This window comes from Patiria miniata, unplaced genomic scaffold (genome assembly GCF_015706575.1).
Source record: "Patiria miniata isolate m_02_andy unplaced genomic scaffold, ASM1570657v1 HiC_scaffold_7, whole genome shotgun sequence".
Lineage (NCBI taxonomy): Eukaryota > Metazoa > Echinodermata > Asteroidea > Valvatida > Asterinidae > Patiria > Patiria miniata.
Genome location: NW_024037074.1, coordinates 25,423,225 through 25,441,330, shown reverse-complemented (window position 1 = coordinate 25,441,330; position 18,106 = coordinate 25,423,225). Strand labels below are relative to the sequence as shown.

General features: G+C 41.0%; 1 protein-coding gene across 7 annotated transcripts in view; it reads left to right on the top strand.

The window, feature by feature from the left end:
* The first annotated feature begins 797 nt into the window (after positions 1-797).
* The window catches only part of LOC119744575 (uncharacterized protein DDB_G0290685-like), a 39,062-nt gene continuing 21,753 nt past the window's right edge, over positions 798-18,106 (top strand). For 3 of the 7 annotated variants that reach the window (XM_038220562.1, XM_038220563.1, XM_038220561.1), the window contains exons 1-7: positions 798-1,046; positions 6,878-7,087; positions 7,979-8,033; positions 10,350-10,513; positions 13,229-13,492; positions 14,466-14,936; positions 16,525-17,541. In XM_038220562.1, the coding sequence (XP_038076490.1) occupies positions 858-1,046; positions 6,878-7,087; positions 7,979-8,033; positions 10,350-10,513; positions 13,229-13,492; positions 14,466-14,936; positions 16,525-17,541 (2,370 nt within the window). In that variant the 5' untranslated portion in view covers positions 798-857. Of the gene's footprint in view, positions 1,047-6,877; positions 7,088-7,978; positions 8,034-10,349; positions 10,514-13,228; positions 13,493-14,465; positions 14,940-16,524; positions 17,542-18,106 lie in introns of all 7 variants that reach the window. The other 4 variants (XM_038220564.1, XM_038220565.1, XM_038220567.1 and 1 more) reach the window with 4 other exon arrangements.

Genomic DNA, 18,106 nt, shown 5'->3' with positions numbered 1-18,106 from the left:
GGACTCGAGTCGAGTCGAGTCACCAGAAATTGTGACTCCAGTCGGACTCTCGAGAGAAATCCGAGATTATGTTGCTTTTGATTACCCCCCCCCCCCAAAAAAAACACATGAATTTTAATAACCCTGGTTCAGAAGCCCACAAACAGTGACAGTGCATGTTCATGCAAAAACAACAAAAACAAACACCACCACACAAATACGAGTACGTGTACAAATAATACACCTGCCAACAACATATATTAACTTTAAGTGCGTGGCGGCTATCGCTGGTACTCGCGTCATCCTTAACCATCTTTCTTTAAAACGTTGGTAACCAGTAATTCGCAACCAGCGTCGACTTCGGACGAACAATCCAGATGACCGTTTTAGCCGATTTTCGGCTAACTTTCACAATTGTTTTTTTGTTAAAAAACGAGTTAAACAAGAACATTTGATAGAATGGATTTTTTTTGGGCATAATTCTGAACAAATGGTTTAATATTTGACAGAAAAAAACATAGCAAATTTGAAAAATTAGTTCATTTTTATGGAAAAAACTTTAATCTTTTCAAGCGAAATTGAACAGAATGACTAGTCTAGGTGCTGGAACTGCAGGATGACTTAGTCGTGACACAACCGCATTTTGCCTGAAATTAACGCAATATCATAACATCTTTATGTAACTATAGATTCTTTATTGAACCTTAAATAAGGCAATGTTACAACATCTGCATGTGATTTTAAGTGTTTGTGTATTTCGAGTAATTCTGGGGAATTTGGCAGATTTTTGATAAATCTGACAGATTTTTGAAGTGCGTTTAGCATAATTTGGTCATGACTTTACGGTCACCCTGCGAACAAGTAATTTGTTGGCCAAAATGCAACGCTCGAAGATGGCATCCAACGGCATGTCAAGAGGAAAAACTCCCCAATTTCTCACTTTCGGACTCTTAGTCGTCATTTGTGTGCTGGCATTCAATTACTGGAATGTTTCGTCAAGGAGTAAACTTCTGCAGAAGCAAGTGCAAGAGATGACGTCTACACTAGAGGAGTTGGCAATGTCCAAAGTAAGCCAATTGCTTTTGCGTGCACAAATTGAATGGGGGAATGGAAAACTACAGTGGGTGGGCCGATTGTGTATCTACGGGCCCGGTTCGTATAACTTTATAAGGGAACAAAATTCACTTTTAAGCTATTTGATCTACCAAACTAATTGACAACATTAACATACAGGTATGTCATAGATAAAAGGGCAGGGTTTTGAATTTTTGAGGGAAATTAGGGGGTAAAATGATGATGACAATGACAAAATGCAACACAAAAATAAAGATGGCGATCACTACTCCTAGAATTATGAGGCTCCACGTAGTGGAGCCTCATAGGTTCAGAACCCCGCAAAATTGTTGTCGGCACAAAACACTAATTAAGTACAAAAACGTCCATCCCAACCAAGCTGTTTCCCACAGAACCGGTGCACAGTTTGCCCCTAAACTCCGTACAATACCTCATGACATACTCACGTTACGTGCACCCAACAAACATCGGTGGATTCTGTCGGTTTTTCGGCAAAATGATGAAAAATATGCCTTTTCCGCACTGAGCCAACCTGACACTTGAAATTTGCACGAGCGCAGAATGATCGCAGTCATTTTCGGGTTCGATAGCTCGGAGCGCGCCACGGGGGGTACGTACTGGCACTTGTACGCATGCGCATACTATCGTTCCGCTCCTACACCATACCCCCCGCGGCGCGCTCCGAGCTATCGGACCGAAAATGACTGCGATCATTCTGCGCGCGTGCAAATTTCAAGTGTCAGGTTGGCTCAGTGCGGAAGGGGCATATTTTCCATCATTTTTGCAAAAAACCCGACAGAATCCACCGATGTTTGTTGGGTGCACATAGCGTGAGTATGTCATGAGGTATTGTACGGAGTTTAGGGGCAAACTGTGCAGCGGTTCTGTGGGAAACGGCTTGGTTGGGATGGACGTTTTTGTACTTAATTAGTGTTTTGTGACGACAACAATTTTGCGGGGTTCTGAACCTATGAGGCTCCACTACGTGGAGCCTCATAGTTCTAGGAGTACGCAAACATGTGAATCAATTTTCGATCCCATGCCCATCTCCCGGTCTCACGTCACAAACTTTTATTTATTTCTGTTTGTTTTATTACACTTCTCCACTGGCTGATATAAAAAAATATTACAAGATATACAGAATCACAGATAAAAAATATAGGGAATTTACAATTTCAATTAATTATTAAAAAAAAGTTTATGCCAGAATACGTACGGATTAAGCCAGTGAGTGGCAAGATGGAACAGGTGACTAGCACCTCTACACAGCCATCCTACCACAGGAAAACCAGATTCTAAATTATATTTTGTTTTCTTTTCTATAAAAAAACCCCCAAAAAACAAAACAAGAGGGGGCGGGGCATATGATAGGTATAAAAAAAAAGCCAGAGGGGAAAACAAAGAGAAGAAGGAAGAATTCAACAAAGGGGGAGGGGTGGTAAGCGACACTAGAACAGAAAAGTGTTAATTTCAAGTGGACAAACAGCATAGATGTAACCCAAACAGTCCCTTCACACGAGTATTATAACTCCATGCTCCTTGGCGAAAATGGAACTGTCCAGAAGACGTTCATGATATGACTATTCATATGGACTGCTGCCACTTGTGTTTAGGCCAAATAAAAAAACAACAACACATGTTTAGCATCCCTGCCCGCTTCCTTTTTGGAAGCCGCCTCAACCCTTGGAACATCCAAATTAGCCCTCAAAATACACTTGTTCACACAAAACTCTTTGTTAAGTTTGTCTTTGTTATGTGTTATTGTTTTGCATTGTTCAGTGCATTGGGACTTGTGCAAAATGCGCTTTAAAAGCACTGTTTATTATTATTATTATAATGATTAAAAAGAAAACAAAAAGGATTGACATCATTTTGGCCTCTTTGTCTGTTGCATCTAGCCCATATAAAGCTGGTATGTCATTTCTTGAGTCCTGAGACAGCTACATGTAGGCCTATTTAAAAAAAAAAACTGGGGCCATCTTGAAAAATAGCCCGGTCGGGCGACCAATTTGGAGAAAAAAAAAACAAAGAAAGGGCCTCCTCCTTCCTTTTTGTCAAAAAGGCAGGACGCTAAACAGGTTGTTTTTTTTATTTGGCCTTATCGTGTCCTTCTTTGTATCGATTTCAACATAGAAACCTTTAATATTGCAGCAACATTTTCGTCATCAAATCTCTCTTAAAGACATGGTCTAGACATTCTATTCCTTGCAGTGTTCAAATGAAAGTTTACTATCTGATGTACAAGGTAAACCAAAAAATGTGGGTTTTTTAATTTTTAAAGTGGCATCAGGATGCTACATTGATACCTTTTTTGTAGAGAGGATTTTTGAGGTAAAATGATGACAATAAAACACAAAAAAATAAAGATGGCATTCATCGCAATGCATCATGAATGCACATAGCCATACATTTTTGAAGAATGCTGCTTGTACATAAATTGTATTGATCAGTAAGAAATTATTAAATGTCTGTTCTTTTACAAGTTACAATATTAAAGGGAATATACATTTGTACATCATTTGCTTTTGCTGTAATTTTCAGAAATGGATGGAATTGGTGGGTTGGAAATATATAGCAAATATAGTTACTGTACATCGACTTTTTGAGGTTTTGGGTTCAAAAATGCTATAAAAACCAAGAAAAACAATCATTTTCCTGTAGTCTGGTTCCCTGACTCCATTTAAGAAGAAAAAGAGCAGTTTACATACATTGGGGAATTGTAAGGTCAGGGAACCAGTCTAGCTGGCTTGTACCCGTTCATAGGTGTGTAATCGATTGCAAACAAGTGCGATGGTCAATTGGGGCCAGTACTTGAAAAAAAGCCAGTTTTTTCCAACGCTGGTCGGCCGATCAGCGTTGGAAATTGATACAAAAATACCACTTTTCTTTAAAAAATGACAGTATACCAGGTGCCATGATTTTACAGGATGCTTTACACTGTCGTTCACTAACAGTCCAGCAAGGTATTTCAAAATGATTTGGTACTGGTGGTTTTATTTTTTGATGTTTGCAAATGTTGTATTTTCCCTTTAAAGTAAACTTGTAGGCTTTGTGTATACGTTGCACTGTGAAGCTATAGGCCTATATGCAACTATTGCTGAGATAGGATTTTTCCTCATTACAAAAAAGATTGGGTGTGGCACATATGCACTTTTACCACAGAGAAAAGAGTAGAGGTTCTTAAATGCCATCCATCCATTGTGTATTTCGCAACATACCGGTACATGTATGCATGAGTGCACGTAAAGCGTAAACTAACAATGTCAATACAGTAACAATGGCAATTTGTGTGCATGCTGTGGCATAATGCCAAAAAAAAAACCCCAAACCCCCCCCCCCCAAGTTCTGCTTCTGATTACATGGCATTCAAAAATAAGGTACATGCAGGTACCATACATGTAGGTAGGGAATTTTTTTGGCAAATTTTTTGTGTATGATCATATGGAGGCATCTGCATGTAGTCCAGGGAAAAAGAATAAAAATTGATGGTTTTGGGTGTTTTTTTTTCTTTTTCCCATAAAAAAAATGTCAGAATAGGGTAGATAGGGAAACCGGAAGCAGAAATATATATTTTTTTGGCCTAAATAGAGCGGTCAAATGGGAAATGTGTATGTGAATGGTCAGAGAGAGTGGAATTTAATGTGTTCTGTTTAACTCAAATTCAACTTAACCTGATTTACAAATTTCACGTAGCTCATTCAACAGCTTTGAAAATGCTTCTGATTTTTCCTTGATCATCATTAATCAGAAAAATTCATCCTGCAAATTTTATCTTTGCGTGTTGTACGTGTTTCACTGTTTACAGAATTCAATAGAGCCAGATGTTATACCATGAACAAATATTGGAGCATAGATATTAAGCCTAAGTGCAAACAAATCTGAGACTGGCATTTTGCTCTGAGATTTACCAGTCACGCTAGTGTACAGATGTTATACATGTACATGTAGTTGGAATTCCTATTTAACATTCTCGAACACCAAAAAACAGTCTCCAGGTGTATAGCAAATTATCAGTTAAATCTTCCAGTCTACATGTACAGATTTTGTCGCTCAACAAATATGACTAGATCGGCAGTATGTTTTATAAAATGCAAACTCTCAAAATAAGTAACAAAGCACATTTTCAGTTTCTTTTTCAAAAGTGGTTATTTGAAAAAAAAGTATAAGCCATGTAACGTACTGGAACATTCACTTTCATTGTTATGGTTGGTAGGGGAAAAACACATCACTAAAAATAAGGCCAAAAAAAAAAATAGTCGGTCTCTGGTCAGACCGAAGTTCCGGAATTGATGCGGCGACGCGTTTTTGTTTTGTTTTTTGGTGGCTTTTTTTTTTTTCAAGCTTGTATTGTACAGACAAGGTGGGTACTATTTTGCTTTTTTGTGTCCTCATTATACATTGGTGTCCTCCGTAATTTGCCTTGGTGCCCTTTATCATTTGCCTTGGAGCAATTTCCCCATTCCTTGGTGCTCCTTGGTACAAAAATTTGAGGAGGCTGTTGTAGCTTCCGTGTTAATTTGAAAGAAAAAAAAAGGTTGACGCACATGATTAAAATCGACACGCGCGCTGACCAGAGACCGATTTTTTTAAATTTTTGGCCTTAGTAAAAAAAAGAGTGGTTATCCAATGGAGTACCTGATGTACATGAACTTGTAAACAATACAAGCTCAATCTCAGAAGTTGCGGGCCAACAAATTCGTGTTCATGCATGAGTCACGTGACGTGATTGTGCCATGTAATTTCTGGTAGGAGTAGTGTTTTGAGTAAAAACTTATTGACCCCAGTGACTCCATGATGACCTTTGACCCCATTTTGGTCATGTGACATGTTGGGGCTGGGCTACTGATATTGAGTACTTTTATTAAAGTTTGGTTGAAATCAGTCAAAATATATACCATTTACATGTAGACAATATCAACGTTTGTTACTAACTACATACGTGTACATGTGTTAACTAACGGACTAACGGTGAGACGTGATGATGTGTTGAGCTGCTATCCCGTGGCTAAAAATGAAAAGTTCCAGTGCATAAGTAGTCTCTGTTGTGCCCACATGTATGTGGCTTTTACAATGAATAATCCATTCAGACATTGCTAACATACAGCATTGTAGAGTATGAATACTATGATACAACACCACCACCATGACCACTGTCACCGCCACTATCAACACCATCACTGCCGCCATAAGAAGCAGGGGGGGGGGAATTATTATGAAATATAATCTGACACACACAATACAAATTGCAAATAGGGTACCAGGGTTTTACAAAATCAGGGAGATTTTTTATATATTTTTAGGAATTCTCATACATGTATTAGAACAGTGTCATTCGTTTTCCTAAATTTTGGGTTTTTTTTTTTGGGGGGGGGTGTCTTTGAAATAATATAAGGCTTACCATCCTAGGCCTGAAAGTACATGTAACTGATTATTTTTGTTACTGGTACCAATGAATGGTTTCCTTTTTGTTGTTAATGTTTTGATTACTCAAATGGCTGATTGGTTTTTTACAAATGCAGAGGCCAGTTTTTTTTTATTACTTGGATTATGGATTGTCCAGGTCCAGAGGTCAGATGGGTAGCAGGGAAAAATACATTTCCAACGATGAGGGTCTCACATGTTGAAAATAATGGTGCACCCTGTATGCGGGCAGCGATTTTTAATTATTCAAGCTGAAAAAATGGAACTGAATAGCAATACAACAAATAACTGAATGTTTGTTGCAGGCCTGAGGCCTTGCCATTTTCCAATTTCCTACCTTTTCACCTAAAACCGCATTCATTGTCCCAATTGGTGTTATTTTGTCGTTTATCTGCCTTTACAGATACACTTAGAGAAGCGCAGTGAGGCCTTACAGATGCAAATCACGGAATCCAACCGGCTCATCAACAGCTTCCGACAAGAGAAGGATGCCCTGGGCATGCAGAGGCAGCAATGCCTGCTGGAGCTCGACAGCAAACGCACCCAGAACCAGCAGCTCACCACCAACCTCAATGTCTGCCAAGAACACAAGACTGACCTGGAGGGCCAATTTGTGAGGACAAGTTTTGTTCTAGTAACCTTCCAGAAATCTGAATTCTCCTTGGTACTGGTACTTTAATCCTAGCCCCATAGGCCCGTTTGGGTAGGAAGCGTCTTCAGTCCTGCAAAAGCCTCCAATTGTCGCCATAGTATGTAAAAAATGGATTCAGCTTCCATCCTCCAAAATTAAGCGTTATTTCTGGAATTTGTTCAGTGGAGAGGTGACCATTGCCTCAATCCTTCAAAATCCTCCACCAATCACTGTTGATGGGTTGAGGCAGTGCTGATGACATTCCCGTACATTCCCATATTTGCTCACAAATCTAACGACCGGTTATGTTTGGTTTTAATTGTTACAATATTTAACCCTAACTCCCTCGGCACTTTTGCTAGGATGCAACCTCAATCCTGCAAAATCCTCCAACTGCCTCCATGTAAAAATTGCATACTGCCTCAATCCTGCAAAATCCTCCAGCAATCACTGTCAATATGTTGAGGCAGAGCCAGTGACATCCTGCAGCAGCGCAGAGGATTTTAAGTAGTCTAGGCCTAAATTTATGCACGGCTGAGCATATGGAACAACAGAACGTCCGTCCCATGACTTTGACACCGTGCATCCTCCAAAATCAGCCACACATTTGCCATACATGTATAGCCTCAATCCTGTAAAATCCTCAATTTTGCAAAAAACATTTTGGAGGATTTGGGCAGGTTGGGTTTAAGTTCAGCTAAAAACAACCAAGTGTTCTGATGTTCCATTTCATTCAAATATGTACAATTGCTGTTGTGTGCCTTTGAACTAGTGCTGGATAGATTCAGGAAGAATCATATCATAGCCTTTTCATATTTTACACACATGTTCATGTAGGTGTAATTCTTATTTTTTCTGTTTGTTTTCACACAGCAAATAAAACAGGGCAACTTATCTGTCACAGCACAACTATTACAAGAATGTAAAGGTAAGACAAAAATATACTGAATCTTTGGTGCACAAATTATTTGGTTAGATACACCAATTACAATATGTATGACGAAACCTTGGGCGGTTGCTAGCGACAACTCTGTGCACGAAAGGGTTTAAGGCTCAGATACTCTACTGTTCTTGTATTGCAAACTAATTGGCGCTGTCTTTTTCTTTGAGAGCTCACAAGGAGACTATTTCACATCCTGAGCACGTAACTTTGAGAAGATAAAAAAAAATGGGAATACAATTTTACAATACAAAATGTTTGGGCTAAAAATATAATTTTGAATACACTGTATATTGTTTGGACAATAAGACCAAACAAAAAAATGTCTTTGGTTCAGGTCACCCGACCGATCCTATTTTTGAAAGTGGTAAAATGCGACCTCACACAATTTTATTGGTTATTTGGGGAAAAAAATATTACGATACCGACTTACGATCAGAATCGGTCAAAATGGCCGACAGCCAGAACCATTTTAGGCATTTATTAGCAAGTGTTTTTTTTTAGGCATTATCCGAAAGAAATCGTTGTCTAACATCAGTTTGCATTTACTTTTAAAATACATACGTTGTACCTAGACCACTTGGGTCCTTCGTCACGTAATCGTCATTGCAACGCAGTCCAAAAAGTATGGTTCGTGTGTCTCATGTTCCTCTGTACGTACACACGTGTGTGCAAAAAGCGCGGTATTGCGTGCCAGGGGAAATCCCCATGGCAATGTCTGTGCCCAACAAGTAATTCTATTGGTTGACCGTGAGTTACACGGCCGCACAGACTTTCGAGCCTAGGGACACCATGAAATGAAATGTTTGCTTGAAATTGTGGGAGAAATCGTGGAAGCAAAGTGTCCTAATGATTTTTTTTAAAACTAAACGCTTTAAGGTTGCTCAAAGCAAGTCTTAGTTGACATCGCGTTAGGAAAATTTGTTATGCGATATTCTACCAATGATCGGATCGGACGGCCACTAGTCTTTTGTGGCTTTCGTTCGGGTCTCGTGCACGTGCACACAAGACTGCAATTTGCTCTAGATATCGGAGAATGTGAACATTTTCCAAAAACAAAAAGGAAATGTCTTCCAGTGAAATCTCAAAATGACATTCAGGGAATTCTTTGTGAAAAACCATGGGGAAGTTGACGATTTTTCACTTGATATCGCCGCAAGAGGCCAACTGATGAACCACGGAGAAGCGTTAGAACATTGACACGACAAAGGCTGAACCATGTTCCTTGCTCTATGGTTGAACTTACGAACTTCTTACGCTAAAACATGTCTCAGAAATCGTCCCAAAACACTTTGATTGAGGAACAGCAATGCTTATTAAAAATGTTGAGTTAATATATTCGTTGTTTGCGTTTAAAAACTTTGAAACTCAATTGCGACTTTGTGCCTCAACTATGCACTCGGATCGTATGAGGGGCGAGTTTTGCTGTGTCTAATCTGACGACGGTTACCTAGGGGTTTTTCCAAAAGTCGGCTTTGTCTCCATTTCGGGCATTGCCTGATGTTTGGGTCCCAAACTTTGGAGATTCCAGCTCAACATCAGTCAATGTTTTGCTATCCAAGCGAGCAATTATTTTTGTTTTATTTTATTTGGTCGGAACATTCAAGGCCTTAACCCTAACTCCCTAGGCCTTTTTGCTAGGATGTAGCCTCAATCCTGCAAAATCCTCCAATTGGCCTCATGGAAAAATAGCATATAGCCTCAATCCTGCAAATTCCTCCGTGGTTTCTTGAATATGGTCCATGGAGGGGTGACCACTGCCTGAATCCTGCAAAATCCTCCGGCTATGACTGTCAATAGGCTGAGGCAGAGGCAGTGACATCCTGGAGCAGTGCGGAGGATGTCAAGTATAATCAAGGACTAAATTTATGCACGGCTGAGCATAAACAACACAAGGTCCGGCCCAAGACCTTGACACAGTGCGTACTCCGAAATCAGCAACGCACTTTGGCCATGTAACCTCAATCCTGCAAATTCCTCCAATTTGCAAAAAGGATTTTGGAGGATTCAGGGCGGTTAGGGTTAATGATGAAGCCCAAACGGAAAGGAAGCTGAGCTTTGAGAAAGGGCCATAATATTTATTTGTAGCCGTGGCGGCTACATGTACCTAACCTAAGATTTTGTCAGAATGGTCAGACTCTTTTGGTCTGGGAGACACATTGCTTGTGATTGGCTCTGAGCTGATGCTTACTGCATGCATAAATTGGTTGAGGAATACTTCAGTATTTAGCAGTGTTGCGTAATTTTTCTTTCATCAGTGGAACTACCACTCCATATTTACAGTTTTGTTTTGGTCAATTTCAGCTAAGTACGACAAATTAATTGAAGAGGATGACTTAATTACAGCCAAACGTCAAGAAGAGATGAACAATCTTCGCTCGCAGCAAGGGCTCCTTGAGAGCAACAACCGCCAGTGTTTAGAAGACAAGGAGGTCCTGAACGACAGGCTGAACTCCATAAAAGCACAGGTCAGTCACAGAGTACTCATGTCATCTGGCTCCTACATGTAACGGTGACTCATTACTGCAGAATGAGGATTCAGTCACAAATTTCAGTTTGGAGTTGTTCTCAGTTTTAAAGGTGCAACAGTGAAAAAAAGTCCCATAGACACTAGTGCTAAATGCCCATACTTCAAAATTCTTTTTAAAATACTTAAAACTCTCACAGGTATTAAAGCTGCACAGAAAAATGATGATCAACATGTCATCTTTCAATTTCTTTTCATTTTTTGGTGGGTTGACCATTGACTTTTTGAGAAATTCGCGCCCAAAGAAGACAACCCCTTTTTTCCCCCAAAGCAGAATGGTAGCCATCTTGAAAAACAATGCCTCCACAACATGGCAAAAAAGCACCACTTTTGAGCCCAATTGTATCCGAAATGCTCCGAATTGGAAGCCCCAAGTCCGGGCCAGAGGTTTATTGCCATATCTCTTCAATTCCCCAATGTTATGGGGAACAGAGAGAACTCTCTAATATAAAATATATTTTGAGGGTATAACTTTTATTCATGAGTTCGGCGGATGGGTTTAGGCCTAGTTACAGGTGTGCACCCTTAAAGACTGAAATTGATAAAATGTCTACACAGGGTGGTAAAAAAAACTGGAAGGGCATACTTCCACTACCTTGAGACTCAAACCACTTGTACCAATGGATGGAGAATCCTTTTAGAAGAATTGTGATACCAAAATATCCCGATTCAGTCCAGTAGTATTCATTGGTATTTGCAGCAGAGCCTATTTTGTGAAGCATACTTCTTTCATGTGGGTAGTATTACATTTATAACAATCCATCTATCAATTACAATGTAAGTTGAATTCCTGTCCGCGGTTTAGTAATTCATCGGGACAGCAATGACCCCCACCTTGCTTCACAAAATAGGCTCTTGAACAACAACTATTATAATAATATAATAATTCGGGAGGCTAATCATACTTACTGGCGGCTGGGATACTGAATTGCGAAGAAGCGGCTACAACATGGTCGGGCTGCTGGCACGTAAAGGCGCCTATGGCTGCCGGCCACACCGACCCATATATGACCACGGAGCACAGCCTGAGATCGAAAGTGTTTGATTTTTCTCGAGGGAGGAAAACCGGAGGGCCCAGAGAAAACCCTCATGGCACAGGAGAGAACCAACACACAACTCTACTCAAATAGGCCAGAATCCGCGGCCAGGATTCAAACCGTGGTCACCTTGGTGAGAGGCGAGCGCTTTACGCACAAGCCACCCATGCCACCCGACTGAATGGGGACTGAATCGGGCGATCTTGGTTTCATTTCTCTTCCAAAAAGATTCTTCATGCATTGGTATATGTGGTTGGAGTCTCAGGCTAGTGGAAGTATGCCATTCATTTTTTTGTGGGGACCTCTCTGTATGCAGGTAGTGTCATAGTGTATGAGAGAGAAAGGTTTGGTACTATTTTGTTCCCTGACATGCCTGACATTGAGAGTTCAGGTTTTTCCCACTTTACTTTCACTTTGCCAAAGCAGGTCACATGTAAACATTTTACATAGTCTAGGGGCTAGCCGTTGTTAAAGGTTTGATTTGTTAAAGGGAATATACAACATTTGCAAACATCGAAAAATAGAACTACAAAGTTTTTACGAAATAGCTTACTAGGATGTTGGTAAATGACAGTCGAAAGCATCCTGTAAAATTATGGCACCTGGTGTGAAGTCATTTTCAAGAAAATGGTATTTTTGTATAAATTTCCAACGGTGGTCGGCCGACCACCGTTGGAAAAACCTAACTATTTTTCAACTTCTCCTCCAAATTCACCATTTTTTTCAGTCCAAATTTTATTTGCTATTGGTTACATGTTTATGAACGGGTGCAGGCCAGGTGGACTGGTTCCCTTACCTTACAATTTTCCGGCATCTATAAATTGATCAATTTTATCTTTAGTGGAGTCAGGGAACCAGACTACTCCACCATTTGTGTTTTTCTTGGTTTTTCCAGCATTTTCGAACACAAAACTTCAAACATGTCAGTGTAACAATATTTGATCTATTATAGTAACCCCTCAAATAGTTCATTTCTGAAAAATTACAGCAAAGGCCAATGATGTACATTCCCTTTAATGGTTTGATACGCGATAACCCGCGACCGCAATAACCTGCCGCCGCCAGAGGGCGCTATCATGACCAACTAATATCGCCCATGGACTTGTTAGAACAACGTCTAGGGAAATTCGTGTTGGTTGTGTAATACGCTCGCACTGTTTGGCCTAATATATGCAGCGCGCAATTCAAAGAAAGGATAGTAGTTCCGACGCAAACTCTCAAATGCAATAAAAGATGCAGCAAGACATTTGTGCAGCTTCACTGGTCAGCTCTTTTGTTATGTGTAGTATGCGTAGGACTGAAGATGGACCGTAGTTGCGTGCAGAAGTCGCGCATGCGCACTAGTTTCCCCCATTTTTCGGGGGGAGATTTCAGCAGTTTCCCTAGACGTTGTTCTGACAAGTCTGTGGGTGATATTGGTTGGTCGTGATAGGGCCCTCTCGCGGTGGCGGGTTATGCGTATCAAACCATTAACAACATCTAGCCCCTAGACTACATTTTACACTGAGACTGTAACTATGCTTATTATTGTATACTTTCTTATTACTGTGTACTTCAAAGCCTGTGACTAATTTCAGACTCTTTCAATTTACTAAAGCACTGGCTTGTTTGTGTTGCAGGTCCAAACAAGGCAAATTGAGGCCCAAAAATGTCAGGAATCCTTGAATACATGCCAGAACAATGTCCAGAACTTGCAGCAGCAGCTACGAATGACAATGCAACAGCAACAACAGCAACAACAGCAGCATGAACAGCTGCCAGACACTAATCAACAGCAGCAATATCAACCACAACAGCAATATCAGCCGCAGCAGCAACAGCAGCAGCAACAGTACGAACAGCAACAGGACCAGCAGCAACAGCAACAACCTGGTACTGGACAGGTAGGAGTGACTTCAAAAATGGATGATACATGATGAATATATTCTCAGAGTCCTCAAGATTTGATCGTCTCACACAATCCACAAAAATCCCCCAGAAATGCAGTTCGATGTTCAACAAATACAGTGGAACGTCGCTATAACGAACATTGTGGGATCCATAGAAATTGTTCGTAATAGCAATCGTTCGGTATAGCAATTTTAAGCCGATACTTACCAGCAAGTGGTTTTTCACACACAAGTGGTGCCCTCTTCTGACCATTGTTCATTTCCAAACCCCGCGCTGGTTTCCAAACCACGCGCTGATTTGCCAAACTTGTCCATTCATCTTTTCAATTCCGTAAGCAGAACTTCACCCTGTATGCCTTGGTAGTTACTGAAAGATGACTTTGAACACATGCGACTATTGAATCATGTAATAATAAAGATTTTCAGATTACACGGTTGGCTTTTCCCTTCTATATCTTGGGGAAGTAGTATCTATTTCTTGCTCTTCTGTTGACATTTTTCAACAACAGTGTTCGGTACGTTTTATGCATTAAAATCGGGAGCCAAGGATGATGTTCGGTATAGCCGAATGTTTGGTATAGCCGTGTTCAGTATATAGCGACGTTCCACTGTACATGTACCAAATGGAAACTTTATTGTTCACCTTCCAACCCACATGTCTGTGTTTAACTCATTTCATGCCTTGGGTCAACGTGAACACAGTAACATTCAAGTTTAGAAAGAGTAGACAAATACATTAAAAAATCCAAGAAAACAAGAACTTATCCTGGTTGGAATTAAGTACAAGGGAGCAAAATGGTGCAAGTCAAATATGGTACCTCATAATTGTGAATTTCCATAAGCTCAACAAAGTTTTATTTTCTCGACTGAAGTAGTCCTCTTTTGACTTTACCAAGACAAATGTACACCCTTAACATAACTTCTCAATTTTGAAGTGATGATTATGCTGCTGCGACTGGTTTTTTAGGAACAGCAGAATCAGGTAAGCATGAACCTAGATTTACAGCAGCGGCATCAGCAACATCTTCAAGAGTTTAAAGACAGACAGCAGCAACTGCAGCAACTAGTGCACATACACCCTGGCAAACAAGACATGCAAGAAGAGCAGCAGCAGACAGATCAGCAACAGCATCAAGAATATCCGGGACAGCAGGGTCAGCAGCAGGTTAGATATCAACAGTACCCGCAGCAGCAAGTGGAGCAAGATCAACAACAGCAACAGCAACAGCATCAAGAATATCAGCAGCAGCAAGGGCAGCAGCAGGTTGAATATCAACAACACCCACAACAGCAAGTGGAACAAGATCAACAACAGCAACAGCAGACAGATCAGCAGCAGCAACAAGAATACCAGCAGCAGCAGACTGCAGACAAGCTGCAGCAACTTGAACAAGAGCAACAGCATGTCGGCCAGCAACAGCAGTTAGACACATCAAAGGTGGCAAGTTAAACAAATATCCTTGACCATAAAACATGGTGCATCACATCATCGGATCATCCCACAGGAGAATCACGAATGTCAGCACTCATTACCATGCACTTTTTTAATGCCTCCTATCAAAATCAACTCATCATGCACAAGTGGAAATATTTTTAAAGCTAATTTTTTTTCTTCCAAACTCATCCTTCACCATTGCGTCCACCTGTCAAAGTTTAATATTTTGGTCAAAAATGGTTTTATTAATACTTAAAAATAAGTTGAAGTGCAAATGTAAAAGAGACTTTGTAAGCGAAGTCACGCAGCTTTCATTGAAAGTACACCCATAACGCTGCGACAATGCCAGATGTGAGCTTGAACTTTCATATAGGAGTCTTGCACAATGGACCACACAGACTTGGCCGGCAACAAACATGAACAGAAAAATGGATCCTCATTGCTGTCGTCATCATGGCTGAACATTGTCTTTTGGATGGTATGAGCCCATGCCTTCGTGGAACAGGACACGTCAATGCTGTGCTTTTTCCGTCATCCGCTGAAAACATTGCCCAGCTGCTGTACCATTCAGATTGCATCGTTGTTGCTGAGAGCCAGCTGTTGGAGATGCCCGCCCGTGGACCTTGCTGATCAATATCGTCATTTTTCAACGGGATAAAAATTAACCACGCTCTACTTCTCTGCATTTGCATCAACCCAACCAATAAAAAAAAATCACTTTTGTTTGTGTAATTTTGTTTTCCAGTTTGCGTAAACAAGAGCACAATGGACTACATGTACTGCTACGGCTTGTAGGATTCAAAGCTGAATTTTCATTTTTTGAACCCTTTTTATCTCAATTTCCTTTAATTTCAATATTCAATATTGATTGTCTATATTCTTTCACATTTAATGTTGCTCAAGGCATCACATGTTGCTCTGCTCATTTTCAAAAAACTGTGATTTTTTTTTTTTACATTTTGATGTGTAAAACTTTTTGTAGAAATTGTTTATAACATTTGCTTGGTTTAAAAATCAAAATAGTTTATGAAAAAAGAAATGTCCATTTCAAAAGCATTTAGTTCCACATTAGCTACGCAGGTGTAATTGCAGACATTGACATTTGTGATGCGATCAAGCCAAGTTTTTGGTGTCAAAAGATGCGCAAGGCTCGAGGCTAAAAAGTCACAAAAGCTCGGGTCGCGAACATTTTTTTTTTAAAGGCTATCGCGGAAAAAGTCGAGGGGGGCCGGATTCCGCCCCCCCCCCCGGCCCCTTTAGGGTTAAGTAAGAGACTTCCAAATACATGTAGTACTCAAACTTACATAAGATTTATGTTTTGTGCAAACACGATTGTTGGCATTTTCAATGTCACTGCCCAAAGTTTGCATTGGACCAATGCATACCTAGGGAGATGTGTAAAAATCTGAGTTTTAATTATCAGTCCTGCCCTCTCTCCATTCGTTTCTGTATTCTAAAGATTTGTGCCTTATTTCTTTCTCAAGAGGTTTGCCAAACCCTAACCATACCCCTTGAATTTGTTTTTGAGGATGAACCAAAAACAGAAGCATTGTGAGGTACCGGTATTTATTCACTAATTGTTAATTTGTAGGTTGTCGAGACTGGGCAAGAAGGTGCAAATCAGAAATCTCAACGAAGTCAGCAACAATCTCATTCTCGTGAAAGGGAACACGACCAACTGGTAAACAGACAGAATAAAATGGAACATACAGACCAGCGGCAAAAAGAACCTCAGCAGCAGCAGCAGCAGCAGCAGCAGCAGCTCACAAATAAGCAACAGTTGGAAGAAATAAACCAGCATGGAGAACAAGAGCAACACCACAACAAACAGAAGGTTACATTGGCGCCACATCAACAAGACGGACAGCAGGATCTACATCAGCAAGAATATGAGCAACAGCAAAAACCGATGAAACAGGAAGGGCAGCAGCAGGGAGGCAATGGACAAGAAGAGCAACAGCAAGAACATCAGCAGCAGGAAGAGCTGCTAAGCAAAGAGAAACAGCAGCAAGAACAGCACACGGCGCAGCAAGAACAGAAAGAGCAGCAGCAAGATAAACAACAGCAAGAACATAAACAGCAAGAACAGCTCACCACAGAGCAACCTCAGCAGGAAGACAAAGAACAGCAGCAGGACGAGGAACAGCAAGAACCGCACAGCATTGAGGCGCAACAGGCAGGGCCAACGCTGCAGGAAAGTAAACAGGAGCAAGAACAGCAACAGCGGGAAGGGCAGCAGCAGCAAGATAAACTGCAGCAAGAACAGCAACAGCAAGAGCAACTCAGCACTGTGCAGAACCAGAAGCAAGACAAAGAACAGCAGCAAGATGAGGAACAGCAAAAAGAACACAGCATTGAGGAACAGCAAGAGGAAGGGCAGCAGCAAGAAAAGCTTCACAGCTCAGAGCAAAAGCACGAAGACCAGCAGCAGCAAGGCAATGAGCAACAACAGCAACAAGAACAACCTCAGTCACAGGACGGTCAAGGACAGCAGCAACAGCCATCCGAAGGCAAGGATCAACAACAAACTCCTAAGCCGCAGCAGCAGCAGCAGCAATCCCATCACCACGAGAACGACCCAGGCCAACCTCAGAAGGGTGGAAATGTGGCAAGTTTGACCTTATTGCCTTCAGCTCGCATTTGTCATATTTGCAGTCTTTGTATCATTCCACAGGATGGGATATTCACCATATCATGAGCTTTTTGTGCCTACTTAAACCATGCATCACTGCACCCATGGGTTATTTCACTGGTACATGTAACAGGTGCACAGCTTAATAACCAGATGCAGTGAGCAAATATGGACTTGGGGCTTATGGGCTCCGTGCTCCAACAGAGAGGGCGTATTTTTGCCACTTTTGAGAGCCCGTTGGTCGGGACACACCGTGTGCGCGTACTGGTTTGCGCGCGTATAGCACGACGTACGCACAACTAATTTTATCCTGAATGTGCACAAAGCCATAATGCCTTCATGTGAGCATTGTCTGCGATGCGTTTGAATGTCTCACCTGATGGTCTCCCCCAACTCTCCGTTTCTTGCCGGTGAGGGGGTACTTGTGCACGGAGCCCATATCTCTTTGTCGTGGGCATTGTTTAGTGCTGCTTTAGCTTCTGACTTTTGCTGGGCTTCTGGACTTCTTTCTATAGACTCTGTGCATGATGGCGTTCCGTGG